Below are 16,852 nucleotides of genomic sequence, written 5' to 3' on the forward strand. Positions count from 1 at the left end.
TCCTTGTGCCCATTCATTGTTAAATCTAGAAGCTGCTTAAATATGCAGACTAAAATATTGATGAAGCTTAGTACCAACTGATTAGCTTTTAATTTGTGTTGTAGTAGTGCATAAAGTTGCATTTCTGTTCAGCTTTGTCATGTTGTGGAGCACATCAGATGATCTCTGTGTTGAGCACCTTAATGTCTGATTCAGCAATATATTTATGTTTAGAATTTACTGCATATTTGGGTGTAGTCTCAGGACTTCAGATATGCAACCTGCTCCCTGCAATCCCTTTGTAAGCTGTTGCTTAAAGGAAGGTAGCATCTTAATGGAAAAGGGGAAAACACAGAACATCAGTTAATAGGAAATTGGGTCATAGGATATGAACTCTCATATTGAAAATCAAATCTGCAAACTTTGGACTAATAAAAAAAAATGGATTAATTTTATGTTACAGTAAACTGAAAAGAGAGAAAAGCTTTGATTCATATGTTAGAGAGAAAATGAGTGAAGCACTAATAATCTGTAATTATTTTTCAGGCATACAAAGCAGTTGTGAATGATGCTACAATATTTAAACTTGAATTGCCATTGAAGCAAAAAGGGTAAGCCATATAAACTTTACGTGAATCAAGGTTTTTAAATTGTGACAGTTGAGCTTCTCTTTTAAAATTAAAAATTAACCTCTTCAAAAATTAACACTGTGTTTAAAAGTGTTTTGTGTTCTTTGCATGATGGAGTTTCAGATTGTTTATCAGCCCCTGGTAAGGCACTCTTCACATGGCAGTGGATCATTGAATAGCAGCCTATTTAAACTCAAATTTATTTGTAGTAATTGGGGATATTTTATAGTAATGAGTCAGTTTGTTAGCTGAATTTAATAATACCGTCCTGGGTTATTCATTCCAAAAACCTGAGCTGTATAACTGCCACAATTTCAGTAAAAGTCCGAGGGGAAACTGAGGCAGTAAACTTTATGTGAATAACTGTGGTTGGTCGAGGTGTAACCATCCACAAGCTGTTTACCGCCACCTCTTGTGTCAGCTGTGTTTGACCTATCTGGGTGTTACATTTTCACTTTGGTGCAGGATTAACCAGATTAGTTTAAACAGTTTCCAGTAGATTAAGCAGACCTGTGTCACTCAAGAAGAAAAGCCATGCTTACAGTGGCCACTGTGCTAACTCGGCCAAGAAAAGGTAGCAGGCAGTTAATTGATGGTAAACATTTAACGTGTGATGCACCACTTGAGTAGGAATCTGTATGTTAGGTGGTTGGGATTGCTTATATATAGGTTGTAGACTGATTTACTACAGAAGCAAAGTTTATGTAGCTGCACTGCCAGCTTCCCTTTCTCATTACTTCCAGTCAGGAGTGGATGATTATAAATATCTCTGCAGCATTCTGGTTCTTACTCTGTGTTTGGTTTTGGACTAATGGCAAGCCTGGACAGGGATTAGCCTTGCTGTTTCTTTGTTATTAGAGGAAGAACTTCACAAAAAAACTGGATCCCTGCTTTGTATACTTGGTATAGATGTAGGCAAGATAGAGGAATTTTTTAGGTCTCTGGTAATGTTTTCATTTCCCCTAGGAGCATCCAAATCAATACCTCATTGAAACTGTGTTTCACTCCTAAAGCTAAACATGCCTAGTGATTTCTTAGAAAACACCATGATGGAGATGGCCATCTATTCAGCAGTCTTCTTCCCAAGCTCTTTCAAGTTGTCTACATATACAGCCTGGTTTAAGTAAAATAAAACTTCATCCTGCTTAACTTGTGCCATGAAGTTCACCCTAAGAATATGGAATTTGGTAATTTTTCGTTGCTGTCAGGATCTTAAAGACTCCTGTTCAGAAATACCTGGCAACATGTTGATTAAATAAGGTATATTGTAATAACCAAATTGTAATAATTGTAATAACCAAAAGACTAGTGATCTGCTTTTAAGGAAGGCAGAATACACTAGCCTGCAAGGTGCTTCATCAATTAAAAAGGACAAGTTGTCTGAAGAGTTTTAGCACTGTCTGCACTAGTTGATGAGAGGGTGAGAGAATGAACAAGAACACTGGGTGGATTCCTGAGCATCCCCACAGCTTCTCACCTGCTATCTTATTCACTGCCTTTGTTTTGGGCCCTTGAGACTAGCAGTCAAGTCGGTGCCATTTGAATGTAGAAATAGGGATTGGTCCTTGGCACTGTTTTATTCACCAGTCTAGACACAGGCTCAGAACACGACCTTGTGCTTGACTGCATTTTGAAGAGCCACATTCTGTCTACTGTAGCATCTTCTTGTTCAGCATTAATTTGCCTTTAGTCTCCAAGCTGTTAGTCCACCATTTGTACCTGTTATAAAATAATTTTATCCTGTTAATATGCGATAGATGTGTTGGGTTTTGCAGTCTGTGAAATGCGATGCAGGGGGCTGTTCTTAAGACTTTCATTAGAGCATAGTGACAAGATGAGAGAAACATTTCACTGCAGCATTTGTTAATTCTTTACTGGAATATTTATTGCTATGCAATATTTAGTTGCTTCAAACTGTAGTTTCAACATAATCCTTCATTGTTATAGTTCTAAAATTAAAAGCATTTGGAATTATCAAGCTGTAGAAGCTGTCTGAAAACGTTTAGTAGTATTTATTCTTTCAAGAAGAAAAGGGAGTTATCCCTAAGTTTTCATTACTTTAACAAGGGTATGAATTCACCACCAGGATCCTTGCCAAGGGGATCAGGAGAGAGTGGTCTGTCTTGTTAACAGTGTGGCTACTCCAGAATAGCAGGATTGTATACGGTTTGAAGATACATTCTTCTTCTTTTATATAGTGTTGGATTGAAAACACAGCCTGAATCCAAATGCCCTGAGCTTCTTGCTAATTACTGTGACATGTTGCTAAGAAAAACACCACTAAGCAAAAAACTAACCTCTGAAGAAATTGAAGCAAAGCTCAAAGAAGTGGTATGTTTTTGCTTTCTATTTCTCGATTATTGTGAAGAATTAATTTGTTTTATTTCCTTATATGGGTTGAGGCCTTGATCTTCAAAAACAGTTATGCAAGGTATGGTAGTAGGGAAAAGAGTTTATTATGTCATCAAGTGTGTGTGTGTTTTAAGTCTTGTAAATCATGCAATGTTTTATGTCTGTCAGTTCACAAAATTACTGTGCTAAATTAATGCCTATATCACTGTAGTGTATTACAATAATGTTAGTCTATAAAATAATACAGGAGACTTTTACATACTGGTTTCAATGTCTTTTCTGATTTAAGAAGAAATTGGAGGTGTGATATTATGAAAGATTCAAAGCTGATGCCTGTGATAGTATTAACATAGTTGCTTTTAGGGCAATGTCAAGTAGCCTTTTTCTACTTCATAGTCTACAGTGACGTTAGATCAGCATTCAAAGACTTGTCTGATTGACAGTGCATATAAATATATTAAAATCTACTTTTTTGACAGCTTTTGGTACTTAAATATGTACAGAATAAAGACGTTTTCATGCGATATCACAAAGCTCACTTAACAAGACGCCTGATATTAGATATATCAGCTGATAGTGAAATTGAGGAGAATATGGTGGAATGGCTCAGAGTAAGTAGCCTGACATCTTTCTTTGTTTGGTTGTGCCTCTTGCTTCTGGTATTAATGCCCACTCACGAACTGAGATACCCTTCTTGCTTAGGTGAGTTCTGTCTTAAATTGTAGACCACTCAGGACATCTTATACTTCTGTTTTATTGCAATACTTAGGAAAGTAAAACAGTTTATCTCTCTTCTGAAAGAAATGTTGATCCTACTAGTGGTAGTGATAGATTTTAAAATATTTCACATATGATTACCTGAAATCTTCATATATTCCATATGCAAATCAACAAAATGCAGTGTACTTGTTTAGGTAGTTAAATAATTTGAGCTGTGTTCTAATAGTGAAATTTTTTGTAGATTAGAATATTATTTGCATGCCTTAAATACTCCTTCAAATCTCGGGATTCTTTGATTCCTTAACACATGCATATATTCTTCAGCACTTATATTTCTTAAAAAGAAGCATCGTATGCCCTTAAGGGCTAACTACTTATGATCCTTGTAAAAAACTTTATATTGTATTGCAGATTAACTGTTGCTGTAAAGTGATGATACTTGTATACTTGTAATGCTCTTCATTTTTTGGAGTTTATTATTTTAAAAATAAAGCTTTTTGTTCACAGTTGTCTATGCCATAGTTTAGTGTTCTGTTTGTTTATCCAGGAAGTAGGAATGCCAGCAGACTATGTAAACAAGCTGGCTAGAATGTTCCAGGATATCAAAGTGTCTGAAGACTTGAACCAGGCCTTCAAAGAAATGCACAAAAATAATAAACTTGCTTTACCAGGTATTGTTTTCAAATTATTTGCTATTTTTTATTTCTCTTAGTGAAAAAGAGTTCTATTGAATCTTGAGTTAAAAATTATACCAACTGCAGGTTGAACGTAGTCTTCAGGGCATTGTTACCCCTAGATTGGAAGTGTCTGTAGACTCTGCTTTATCTTACAGTTGACACCAGAGCTATATAATTCTGTAAGTTATTGTGGGTTTTCATTATGATCAATCTTGTAGATACAGACTCCCTACTCTTGTAAATAAATTCCAAGCAGGGGCTTCAATCAGTATTGACCAGGTGAATGCTTGAACTACTCCCTTCTTTTATGTACTCATCAGTCTTCATGAGTGCTTCATGCTGTGCTCCTCCTTTATCTGACAGCGGGAGAGCTGGGTGCATGCTGTGAAGAACTTAAATCACATTTCTGAGATTAAATTTCACTGATGAGAGAGTCTGAGGAACATCCAGTTTTGGACCTGCTACTGCTGAAAACCCTTGAGTAGTACTTACAAGCATCAGGGCTTAAGGAGTTCTGCAGAGGCAAGCCAAAAAACCACAAATTTCAATCAGTGTTTCTGGCAGAAAGCCAGTGGTGCATAAATAGTGTACCTTAATGTTTAAGTAGGTAGACACCCTGCTACTTTCTGAAAATTCAGTCCTCCATAATTGTATTTGGAGTAGGAAAAAAAAAAAAAAGGCATTTTGTTTATCTGCTTGTTGTACCTGGAAATTCACATAATCCAATATTGTCTCACAGCTGACTCTGTGAATATTAAAATTTTAAATGCTGGTGCCTGGTCCCGAAGTTCTGAAAAAGTGTTTGTCTCACTGCCCACGGAATTAGAAGATCTCATCCCAGAAGTTGAAGAATTTTATAAAAAGAATCACAGTGGTAGAAAACTGCACTGGCACCACCTCATGTCTAATGGAATTGTAAGTGTAAAGCTTTTGGTGTATCAGTCTCAGTGACTGTACTTTCTGTGTATTTATAATAGTAAGGAAGCTTGTGATCCAGAAAAGCTTATAAGTAAAATTGTCGTTCTGTTTGCAGATAACATTTAAGAATGAGGTTGGCCAGTATGACTTGGAGGTAACAACATTTCAGCTAGCTGTGCTATTTGCGTGGAACCAAAGACCCAGAGAGAAGATCAGCTTTGAAAATCTTAAACTGGCAACTGAACTCCCTGATGCAGAACTTAGGAGGACTTTATGGGTATCTCCCTTTCTCTTGAAACAGATTTCTTCATATTTGTATTCTGAAATACTGGATTAGTATTTTTAAAGCGTTGTCAGATAACACTTTGAAATTGAAATGTGAACGCCTTTCTTGCTAATTAATCAGCTGTAATGCTGGCTCTTTGCACTACTGCTGAGCATACACAGCCTTTACATTAACACATTCTTTCTACCCAGTATTATTGAACTCAAGCTTTTGGAAACAGTAAGATCTTTTTGACCATATGGTGCCTAAAGCACATAGTTATGATTGTGGTTTGTGGAGTGAAACTGGTCTAATTCTAAGAAATCAGTGGCACCCTATAAGTATATGTTGCTTAAAAATAACTTCAGTGTTTGCTCTATTAGACTTCTAATTATTTAGCTCAAGAAAAAAAGAGAGAAATCATGTAAATCAGACTTAACACCACTTCTGTAGCTGTGAGTTCGTGCATTTTACTACTTTGTATGATTTTACTTATGCTAACCCATTTCAGAAGGAGATTTGATAAACTGTTCCCTCTCTGGTTTTACTAGGATCTTTGTGTTGCCCTCTAGCAGCTTTAAAGGTGGCTGCGTGGCTCCCTCACTACAGTCTACACAGCAGTGAACGATGTTCTTAAAAAGTAATTTTTTCCATTTAGAAAGTCTGGTGTTTTATTTTCATTCTTTCCCCTCCCTTTTCTCTGTAGTCTCTTGTAGCATTTCCAAAGCTGAAACGTCAGGTTTTATTGTATGAACCTCAAGTCAATTCACCCAAAGACTTTACAGAAGGAACCCTCTTCTCGGTGAACCAGGAGTTCAGTTTAATGTAAGATGATGTTTGAAAAGTATAATAACAATGTACTATTTTATAACTACAGGAATTCACTTTAAGTTGATCTTCGCCCTTGAAAGTTTTTAAGATTCAGCTAGACACATGCTTTGCTGCCCTGTCCTCCCTTAGTTTTGGCGATACTGATGCATCAGGAAGGTGGTTGGACTAGATGACCTCCAGCAGCCCCTTCAGACCAATGTTTCTGTGATTCTGATTTCTGTGAAATTAAATTTCTTAAACACCATGGGATGAGGTGCAAAATTGGAGGCTTTGCTATCTTTCTGTTGCTAATGAGCCTGTGGAATTTTACATAGTAAGAAAGGCATATAAGCAGAGCCCTAGTGCTGTATTGACTATTATACACACACAGAGTTTCAAAACCAAAGTGGTAAGTTAAAAAAGGAAGTGAAACTGCGTAATAATATGGAATGCTTTCAAAAGCCAGGCTTTTTGGAGTGGCTTTCACTGGAGAGGAGTGTCTTTGTTTCAGTGAGAATTGCAGTGCTCTTTTACTGGTACTTTGACATCCTTCAGAGCATAAGACAGTATAGACTGTCTAAATAGTCTATAACATTCAGCATGTTTTCCTTTGGGTTTTGCCTCTCTCTATGACTATGATTAGAACTGGCACCTTGCTAGTAACCTCAGATTCTGGGCCTCATTCTCAGTAGCAGCTTGACATCTGGATCTGTGGAGAGAGGTGACAAGTCTGCTTTCCTGGGGCTTATGTTCTTGTCCAGGGCTATGATGTTTGGTCCTGTCGTCAGGATTGTGATCTTTGGGAAATGATGAAAGGGCCTGACAGAAGAGACAGGCTGTACAGAAAGTTTGTGGGTGACCACTGAAGAATGCCATCAGTTTTCTTTGTTACAATAGCTGGTTTTCATCCTTCTTTTCTGCTAGACAGACAGTTCTTTTGATGGAATATTAACTAGTCCAATTTCCTGAACTTTGTTGTAAAAACTTCTTCCAAACAGCTCTAGTTTTATATAATTTAACTGAAATATATTTTCCTGAAATTTTGTTCTTGAAAAGTTACCAATACTATGTTAAACTTCGGACTCTGTCCATCTCAGCTGATGGATTTTTTTTTTTTTTTTTTACTGCTAGTGTATTCAGGTTTTATTGTGCAGAGATATTGGCACTGAGTTTTGATTTGTCAGCCAGCTATCTCACTGCTGTAATGCTTGTAGACTATAAATATCTGATATGTGATGGTACTCATTGCTGCTGTAATTTAAGTTTAACAGGAATTCCTTAATTGAAAATGTATTTTTTGCTTATTTTCATACAATACAACTTTTTCAGAAAAAACGCTAAAGTTCAGAAAAGGGGCAAGATAAATTTGATTGGTCGATTGCAACTTACTACAGAGAGGATGCGGGAAGAGGAAAATGAAGGAATAGTCCAGCTAAGAATATTACGAACCCAGGCAAGTACACTGCTAGAGGAATTATAAAAATACTGTATTTCTTTTGTTGTATTGTCACTATGGCATGCTGGCAACATTTGGATGTTGATGTATGAAATGAATGCTTTTGAATCCCACTGGAACTTACTTTTGCTATTTGGCTTAGATCCTGTGTGAACACCGCATTTTGCCTGTGTGTTTATGCACTTTAGTTATCAGCCTCCTGTTCTGATGTACCAGCTCACCGTTTTTGAAGAGGACAAAGCAGATACTGAGCAAGTGGTGAAGGCGTAACTGTGTAGTGGTGGGGGGCAGCAGTAGATGGTAAAGCTGACTGACTTGAGACACCAACATGAACAAACAGTACTGTTGGTCTTGCGATCTCTTTGGCTGCTCTGTATGAAGAGGGTAATCTCAGAGATGGGATCACGCTTTAGTAATAGCAGTATGACTTTCTGGAAGGCCTTCTCTTTAGAGGGGAAGTTTGTAAGTACATCTTAAATGTACAAACTGCAGCTTCCTGCTTTGTGGTTGGTTGTCCTTCAGACAGGTACTCATGTCAGATCTTTTGAGCTGACAATTCTAAAAAAACCCTGAATTTTGTTGGCATCAGAGATCACGATCTAAAATAGAGTCTCAAAAATCCCATCTTATCTTCAAATTGCAGGTCTGTTCAGACTGGATTCCAGGCCATGCACATTGTGAATTGTACCACCTGACTTAACATCTTGGCCATACTTCCATCAGGATTAATGCCTGATTATATTTATAAAATGAGAGCTCCTTGGGAGTTTCAATTTGACATTGAGCTTGCGTTTCATGAGGTATTCACAAGGTGTATCACAAGTCACCCTGGAAAAGGACAACTTCTGTTCAGAGAGTGAATGAATGTTAGGTGTTAGTGAGTAATTCACACTCTAAGATATAACTGCAGATTCTCCTTTGACTGAACTTGTCTTATATCTTTTGCATCTTACCAGTGCTTCATTCTTTTCCTTTATCAATTTCTTTGTAAATGCAGTTTAGTATCTACTTAGGTTAAGAAATGCAGCATATATCTGATTTTTAAGGAAAAATACAGATTTCTTTGCTGTCTTGTCTTATTAGGAGCCCTCCTATTAATGTTGTGTTCACTTTGTCACTTCACCCATGCATTTCAAAAAAAATATTTTTTTTTTTCTCTTGTCCCCCACCAGGAGGCTATAATCCAAATAATGAAAATGCGGAAGAAAATTACTAATGCCCAGCTTCAGACTGAACTGGTAGAAATATTGAAAAACATGTTCTTGCCACAAAAGAAAATGATAAAAGAGCAAATTGAGTGGCTTATAGAGCACAAATATATCAGAAGAGATGAGTCGGATATCAACACCTTCATATATATGGCATAATTTGAGGACTCTGCAGGATGCTGAGAACATAAATGGAAGGGTGCTTGGACAGACAGCTGCAACAGTTTGTGCTGCAGAAGGACTTTTGACTTTCGTTACGTATTAAAATCCCTGCCTTACCTTACAGAGGACTATATTTTGCCAATATCTTTCAGCTAGCATGATGGCATTCCCTTCATGTTGCACACTTTTAACAGCATGCTGTTTTGTGGGAAACTTGCATTCATGAAGAGCCCATTGTGAACTTTTTAAAGTAGATTTGATTTACACCCACCAGGAAGAATACAGGTTTGGGTTTTTAGATGACCAGTACTTGCACAAGGAGAAAATATTCAAATATTCATGCACTGAGGAACTGCTATTAGTTTTGTTTTGGGTTTGGTTTTTTTTTTTTTTTGTTTTGTTTTGTTTGTTTTTTTTTTTTTTTTAGGACTAGAAGTAGCACTTTCACTTTTGTGTTTTGGATCAGCAGAGTAATGTACTGTCCACCTTTTGATCCTCTATATGTAATAACATTTGAGAGACACAAACACATGCATCACAACTGATATGTATTTGTTACAGTTAAAACCTGTTGGCTAGAGCAGTGCTTCAATCTAGTAACTGGATTTTAATAATTGACACGTAAGTGACATAAAAGTAATTCCAAGTCATGGGTGATATTTTTCCTTAAGCAAGAGATCATTGTTTTTAAATTGTTTGCTGTAAACAAGTGGATACACATTATTTGCTACCTTATTTGGACGGATGATTTGCTACAATCCTTTTCGAGAAGGTAAAGCTTTCTTGAATGATACTTCACTCTAAAGGCAGTTTTCACAGGTGTGTCTGTTATACTGAACAGAAATATTAAGTGTATTTCTTTTTACATTTAATATTTGTATTCCGACTATTTTAGTATGACTAAATCTGAATGCATTAAAGAGCAATTGATGCACAACTCCCCTGGAAAGAAAATAACACCTGAAGATCCCTGTACTGTTTACTCATTGATAACTTTAGATATAAATGAAAGGTTAATCCAATTGGACTTGGATTGTTGCTTAGAAGTCAACATCTTTCTATGAAAAACAAACCTTCTGCTTTTTATTTTGAAACAGGCAGAGTAGGAAATACAATTGAAATGAAAGTGGCAAAAAGCTAAGGAAAAATACCTAGTTTAGTATATGCAGAGAGTGTGCCAAATACACATCAGGAATTTCAACTTTTTAATGTTACCTCTTCTATTTTCAATCATCTTAAGTAGTTGTTTGGCACTGCCTGCCTCTGCTACTCTGAAAGGTCCCAGCATGTACTGGACTGATAACATGAATCACTGGAGCAGAGTGCCTGTCTTGGGACAAAAGGTAAGTTGTGCTTTACTCAGTTCTATATGAATATTCTATAAATCGCAAGTGTGCGAATTTTTTTTAATTAACCAGTTCAACTACAACATCTAAAGGTCTCATCGTCTTTGGTGATTGAAAGGGGAAAGAGGATACAGTTAACTTTAGTCAAAAACAAAAAACGTCCAGTAAGTAAGAGGTGGATTTTTGCTTTCACATGGTTGCAGTAAAGAATACAGTAAGAGTGGTTTAAAAACAAACTACAAGAATGGCTGTTTGCACCCTTTAACAGGCTGCATGCCCTGTTGCTCATGTAAATGCCAATACACTTGAGAGCAGTGTGTACATGGACATCTATTTGAGTAAGAAATTTTTGGTATTGAGGATTTTATCAATAAGAGATGGAGAGAAATTGAGACCTGGCCAGTTACAATTGGTTGAAATCCCACAGCTAATGTTACATGCTTTTATTGATACTCAAAAGTAGATGCTGTTTAAAAATAAGGCACCTTTTCTGTTGGCTCCGTGGTGTTGCAGTTCAGAATCAAAAGCAAGTGGTGCTCTGCATAGTTAACCAGTAAAATTATTTGAACATTAGAAAACTAAATTCTAATTAAAAAAATTGTGCTGCAAGGCTTTCAGTCTTCGTAACTTAAAAGGAATAAATGCTCACTTGGGGTAATTGGGGGAAAACATGACAGTCTGAGCACACCCTTTTCAACATAAAAAATTCCAATCCTTAACCAGAGAAGAGCAGGTGTGAAATTGTCACGCAGAATAGAGCTGAAAAGGGGGTAATGCTGATTTTGAAGCCATTGATGTAGATTTGAGAGAGAAGCTTAAGAGATTGCATCTCGGATACAGCTGTTTAGGAAGCCAGAGTGTATGCAGAAAACAACAGGTTGCTAAAAGCTAAGGAGCTACATGTTTCCTCAACTAATAAATATAAAATAATACAACCTAAATGTTATCTATAAGTTTCTCAACACCTGGGATGCAGAAATAGAATTGGTAATGTGCCTATGACATGGTCATTTTTCTTTAAATATATACTGGAAATGGATGTCAGGTTTTTTATTAAATCTGAGACTCACACCAGCAAATTTGTTAAAGATGCAGAATCACATTTAGCGTCCTTCATCAGGTCACTTTCACCAATATGCACTTAAAACTAGTATCACCTGGGGCACAGGGAGATACCTGGGGTAAACTGTTCTTTTGGGGAGGGTAGAGTTCATATCTGAATGAAAATGAACTATTCTTCACTTGCAATATGGCAACAATGCACTTTTAAGGCTGCAATTTTTAGCTATGAATATATATGTCCAAAGACCTAGCTTAAAGAGGTGCTGCATCTGTAAAACATGTTGCCACACACACTGCCACGGTGAATAGCTACGGAATGAAATCTGATGTAGAAGAGGGGGAAAAAAAAAAATCACTCTTAATGGGTTTAATTAAGACATACTGTTAAATCTTTCTCTGTCCCAACAACTTGATGAGGATCTCAGTTTCGATTCTGAAGTCTTCCATTTTCCACTTTCCACAGTTGGTGTCCCTAGCTTCTATTTTTACTCATCTATCTTTCATTTATTATGACTGTAATGCAATTACATTTCCAAAAGACAATGTGACTTTCCCGGTTTCACCTTTTTAAACTTACTATAAATGTTCTGAATGTTCACATGTTGCATTTATTTGCATTGGGATGCCATTGTCCTGTAAAGTGCAAATTTTAAAAATACAATTGGCAAAAAGATTTGATAGTTTTACAGAAAGATTTGCTATCTTAAACTCAAACTGTTTTCTATTTTCATCTAAATGACTGGGATGCTATCTTTGTAATTCTTTGAGGTCATATTTGTGAAATAAACAATACATGAAAGCTTTCCTGTCATATACATTATATGTAGTCTGGAGTGTTGAGCAAACTTGAGTTCCTGAGTTGTAATATCTTATCTACGTATGGTATTTACAATTTTGAATGTGTGCCACTACCAAGATAATAATGCTGTACAATTTTGAATGGTGGTAGTTTCTGTATGGCAGTCCAGCTGAACTATTTTGATGTACTGCTTAATTTTTGAATTTTATTTTTTAAGTTGTATAATTTATTTTCTTGCAAAATAAATATGTAATATAAAAGACTACTCATTTAGCAAGGTATTTTGGTGTCCTCCCCTGCAAAATTTTTAAGTTGAATTCAGGTGCTGCTCCTGAAAAATGCTGCTGTATGAGATCTGCCTGATTCCAAGTCCCAAAGTCTCTTATGATCAGAGTACTGGGAAAAAAAAAAAAAAAAAAAAAGACTTCCAGTTCTTTTGTTGTTATGATTTTTCAAGTACTTAAGGTTGTATGTAGAGCTGTTCAGCCTTCCAAATTCTATTTAAAGATGAGCTGTAGTCTTTCAATTTAAATGTATCAAAGCCGGCCATGCCAAAAGTGGCTGGAGGTGCCTGACTTTCTGTTTATGGCATTTTTTTAAAAAGGGGTTTGTGGCTGTGTAATTTACCGGGATATACTTGGATTGCTGCATGTTTTGGTTGATTTGTCTCTGAAATTACTTACAAATTAGTGTCACTGAAAATTACCAGTGGTGTCATCAGACTGCTGAGCCCTTCGGGTACCTGATCCTTCAGTAAACAGTGATGTGGGAACAGCTGATTGCCTGAAGGAGTGCTTTTACTGTAATGGTTTTCCTTTTCTGCTTGTCCCTGCCTTTTAACATCAATCTCTTTTTACATTTGAAGTTTTTTTTTCTTTAAGTACACCAGCTAACATCAGTGTTTTGTGCTTCCTGGTATATGCAAAGGTCAGAACTATCTGTATGGAATAAATAACTATTTTTGAGAGACTATTCAGTGTGCATGGCAATTTGCAAACTAGCAGTTCTTACAGGCAGAACTTAGATAGCAGGCTGCCATTATTTCCAAACTTTTTTTTTTTTTCTCTCTTAGGGCAAAGTGTAGTCTTTCACAACAGTGGTTTTCCAGGTGGAGTTGTTCTCTAGAAATAAGGCAGTTATCAAAGGAGTTGCTTAGCTGAATCATCCTCTACCCCCGTGTAAATTGATCATAGTTTAGGTAGAATTATTGACCTAAATATGAAAGGCTTTAAACCTGCTTCGTTCTTTTGGCTTTATTTTTTTCTTTGATTTACATGTCAACATACATTCATAGAATTATAGAATTCTTAAAGGTCTTATAGAAGACCTTTAAGATCGAGTCCAGCCGTTAACCTAACACTGCCAAGTCCACCACTAACCCATGTCTCCATGAGCCACATCTACATGTCTTTTAGTTGCCTCCAGGGATGGTGATTCAACCACTTCCCTGGACAGCCCGTTTCAATGCTTGACAACCCTTTGAGTGGGGAGATGTTTCTTGAGATCCAATCTAAACCTCCCCTGGTGCAGCTCGAGGCCATTTCATCCTATGCTTTTTACTTGGGGGAGAGGAGACCGACACCCACCACCCTACAACCTCCTTTCAGGTAGCTGTAGAGAGTGATAAGGTCTCCCCTGAGCCTCCTTTTCTCCAGGCTCAATGATCCCACTTCCCTCAGCCGCTCCTCACGGGACTTTTGCTCTAGACCCTCTCTCTCTAGACATCTCTTTCAATATCTCTAGCTGTCCTTACGGTGCCTGTAAGTCATTCTCACTTTAGTGGAATAAATGGGATCCTGTGCTCCAAGTCTTGCAGCCACTGTGAAACACCTGCAAGAGAGAACAGTTGGAGGCATGTAGGCTGCTGCTTCGGTTTGCTGATCTGGGGCACGGTCAAAAGAAATCTCATCTTTCAAGCGAAGGAAGAGCAGCACAGTGTGACTGGGTTTGATAGTCTGAAAGACTGACCACTAAAAGTTAGTGACGTTGAAGTTAGTACGTTATGCCTGTTCTTGGTGAGAAGAGATGCTGAAAGAAAATACGAAGGGAATGCAGTATGGGTTTCTTTCTGTTTTTAAGACCACAGTCTAATATTTTTGTACATACAGTTTGGAATTTGCCATCTAGTGCAGTCATTGATTTCTACTGCTGAAGACATTAAGAAAGTGACACCACCACCAGCATTTTTTGTAGCAGACAGCTGGAATTTATCTCAAGCTAAGGTACATATGCAAGGTTTATTGCATCAAGCAGGTATGCTAGGTGTCAGTGAGCCCTCCTGGCCCAGCTGAAATTCAGCCCACGCTTCTGAAGGAATTGAGGTGTGAAACGGAACTGCTGGCCAAGGAGTGCCACCTAGTGCTACAGCCAGCTTCGGTACCAGGGGACGGGTGGGTTGCCAGCGGCTTTTTGCCTAGGTTCCACACCAAATGGTATGAAGGAAACCAAATTGCCATGGAGCTGGGGAAGCTAGAGCTTCAGCTGGGAGAGGAGAATTCAAAGGTGGATGTGACTGAGCTTTACAAATGCAGAAATGCAGAGAGTAAGGCAGAACTGTGTTCACAGAATCCTGTAACATCAGCACTACTTCATAAAACCAGCGGAATGCTTTAAAATACTAAAAGAGGACTTGTTTCCTCGGGATGCAGGTCACAAGTATTGCCAGGTTCAAAAAGGGTTAGACAGCTTCTTGGGTAACAGATAATAAAGTCAAGCACATACCCTCTAACATCATTAAACTATGAAGGTGGATGCTGGGGAGGTCCAGAGAAAGCACCTCAGCTCTTCTGCTCAGCCTGAAGCAGCAGCTGTTGAACTTGGGAATTCTCCTGCAAATGAATTATCCTGGAGAATCTTAAAGCACTCCCAGTGGAAAAGCACTAAGGGGGGGAGGCAACTGATTGACTAGATGCAGTAACAGATGCAGGGGCGGAGGAGGGGGCTGTATGAAGATCATTAGACCAGGGCTGAAGATAGAAAACACAGGGGAGCGCCCAGCAGAGCACCCCTGCCAGTGCTCACCATCTCCCGGAGGTGTGCGAGCCGCTGCCTGCGCGGGAGGGGGGCACCGACCCCACGGGCTAAAGGGGCGTCTTCCCTGCTCCCCCGCAGCCGCCCCCGCTGGGGCTGCGAGTGGCGGTTTGGCCGGGGCCAGGAGGCGGCTGGCGAGGGCATCCTGCCACCGGCGTGGGGTCAGGACGGGGAGGGTGTAAGTAGATGTGGGGGAAGGTGCAGCCCAAAGTGCTGGGAGAGGGATTGCACGAGGGAACGCTGGCTGCAATGGATTTTTTTGTTTGACCTATTAAAGGCATTCTTTCTGTATTTTTTTTTTTTGATATTGCATTAGAGGATTTGTATCCTGAAATGTATTTATTAACTCTGGGGAGGGGATATTTCTTTTTTCTTCACTTAGCTTCTCTGTGCACTGGAGTTCTTACACAGCTTCAGACTAACTTTCAAAGCAATGTTATTTTAAGAATACCTGTCATCTTGTTGGAGGCTTGAAGTTGCAGAACAATGAAATAATTTTTATTATAGTGCTATGCTGTATCTTCTAAATTCCCATAGAGTTAATACTTAGGTTGCTGAAATCTGGTAAATTACCCAATAACCTTGCTTACCCTTTAGGCCAAGGAATATGATGCTCTGTGTTACAGTAGTTGTATTTCAGCAGTGTCCTAACCAGGCGGCCATTGTACACCAGGGAGTTACTGACCCGCATAACCAGTTAACCTGAGAAGGTGCTGGTTGTGTTACAGCACAGGCTGTGCTGCAGCACAGGTGCAGCTTGGCCTTCTGGCCTATCCTGTGCTGCACAGGTCCCCTGGCCACATTAAATATTTGGCCAGCTCATTGTAACGCAGGAACCTGTAGGAGCTCCCTCCTGGCTTTGGCAATTACAGCGCCTGCATGTTGTCTCTTTCAGAAAGCGAAGCCGCGTGCTCTCGTGTGAACATCCTTTTGTTTGACATTAGGAATGATGACCAGAATTGTTTTCTTCTCAGAAGGTCCAACAAGAGCTCTGAAGAGCAAAACATTAGGGAACCTCTCCACAGACAGGATCTGCACCACGGGCTGTATCCTGATGGAAGGTGTGTCTGATGCTGCACAGCTCCAAGTTCCCAGCATCTGAAGGAAGGTAGGATTATCTTTATTGTCCTCTTTTTCCTGCTGGTGTGAGCTCAAGTAAAGGGGCTATTAATTAATTTGTCTGGGAGTCCAAGTGCCTTTCTGGCTGAGATGATACGAATGTCAGTCCTGGTGCATTAGCAGGCTGCATCCCTGAAAAAAAGGGCTGTATACTGCAAGAGTAAAGGCAAAGTTAAGTAAGAGCTTTCCTTTTTTTTTTTTTTTTCCCTTCTGTTTTTAGCATTACTCATTTCTGAAAAATATCTTCATGCAACCAAGTTGGATGTCTTTCCTGTATGATATATATATATTTTCAGGGTAAAATCTTCAGTCCTTCCTGA

At 38.4% G+C, this 16,852-nt stretch overlaps 1 protein-coding gene across 2 annotated transcripts in view; it reads left to right on the top strand.

The window, feature by feature from the left end:
* CUL5 (cullin 5) overlaps positions 1-13,355 on the top strand; it is a 34,903-nt gene extending 21,548 nt beyond the window's left edge. The window contains exons 11-19 of one of the 2 annotated variants that reach the window (XM_032990829.2): positions 526-590; positions 2,807-2,939; positions 3,440-3,571; positions 4,228-4,351; positions 5,097-5,272; positions 5,391-5,552; positions 6,247-6,365; positions 7,680-7,803; positions 8,979-13,355. In XM_032990829.2, coding sequence (XP_032846720.2) covers positions 526-590; positions 2,807-2,939; positions 3,440-3,571; positions 4,228-4,351; positions 5,097-5,272; positions 5,391-5,552; positions 6,247-6,365; positions 7,680-7,803; positions 8,979-9,173 — 1,230 coding nt within the window. In that variant the 3' untranslated portion in view covers positions 9,174-13,355. Of the gene's footprint in view, positions 1-525; positions 591-2,806; positions 2,940-3,439; positions 3,572-4,227; positions 4,352-5,096; positions 5,273-5,390; positions 5,553-6,246; positions 6,366-7,679; positions 7,804-8,978 lie in introns of those variants that run through there. The other variant, XM_042793188.1, reaches the window with a different exon arrangement.
* Positions 13,356-16,852: the final 3,497 nt, after the last annotated feature.

Source organism: Tyto alba, unplaced genomic scaffold, assembly GCF_018691265.1.
Source record: "Tyto alba isolate M040663 unplaced genomic scaffold, T.alba_DEE_v4.0 Super-Scaffold_2, whole genome shotgun sequence".
Classification (NCBI taxonomy): Eukaryota; Metazoa; Chordata; class Aves; order Strigiformes; family Tytonidae; genus Tyto; species Tyto alba.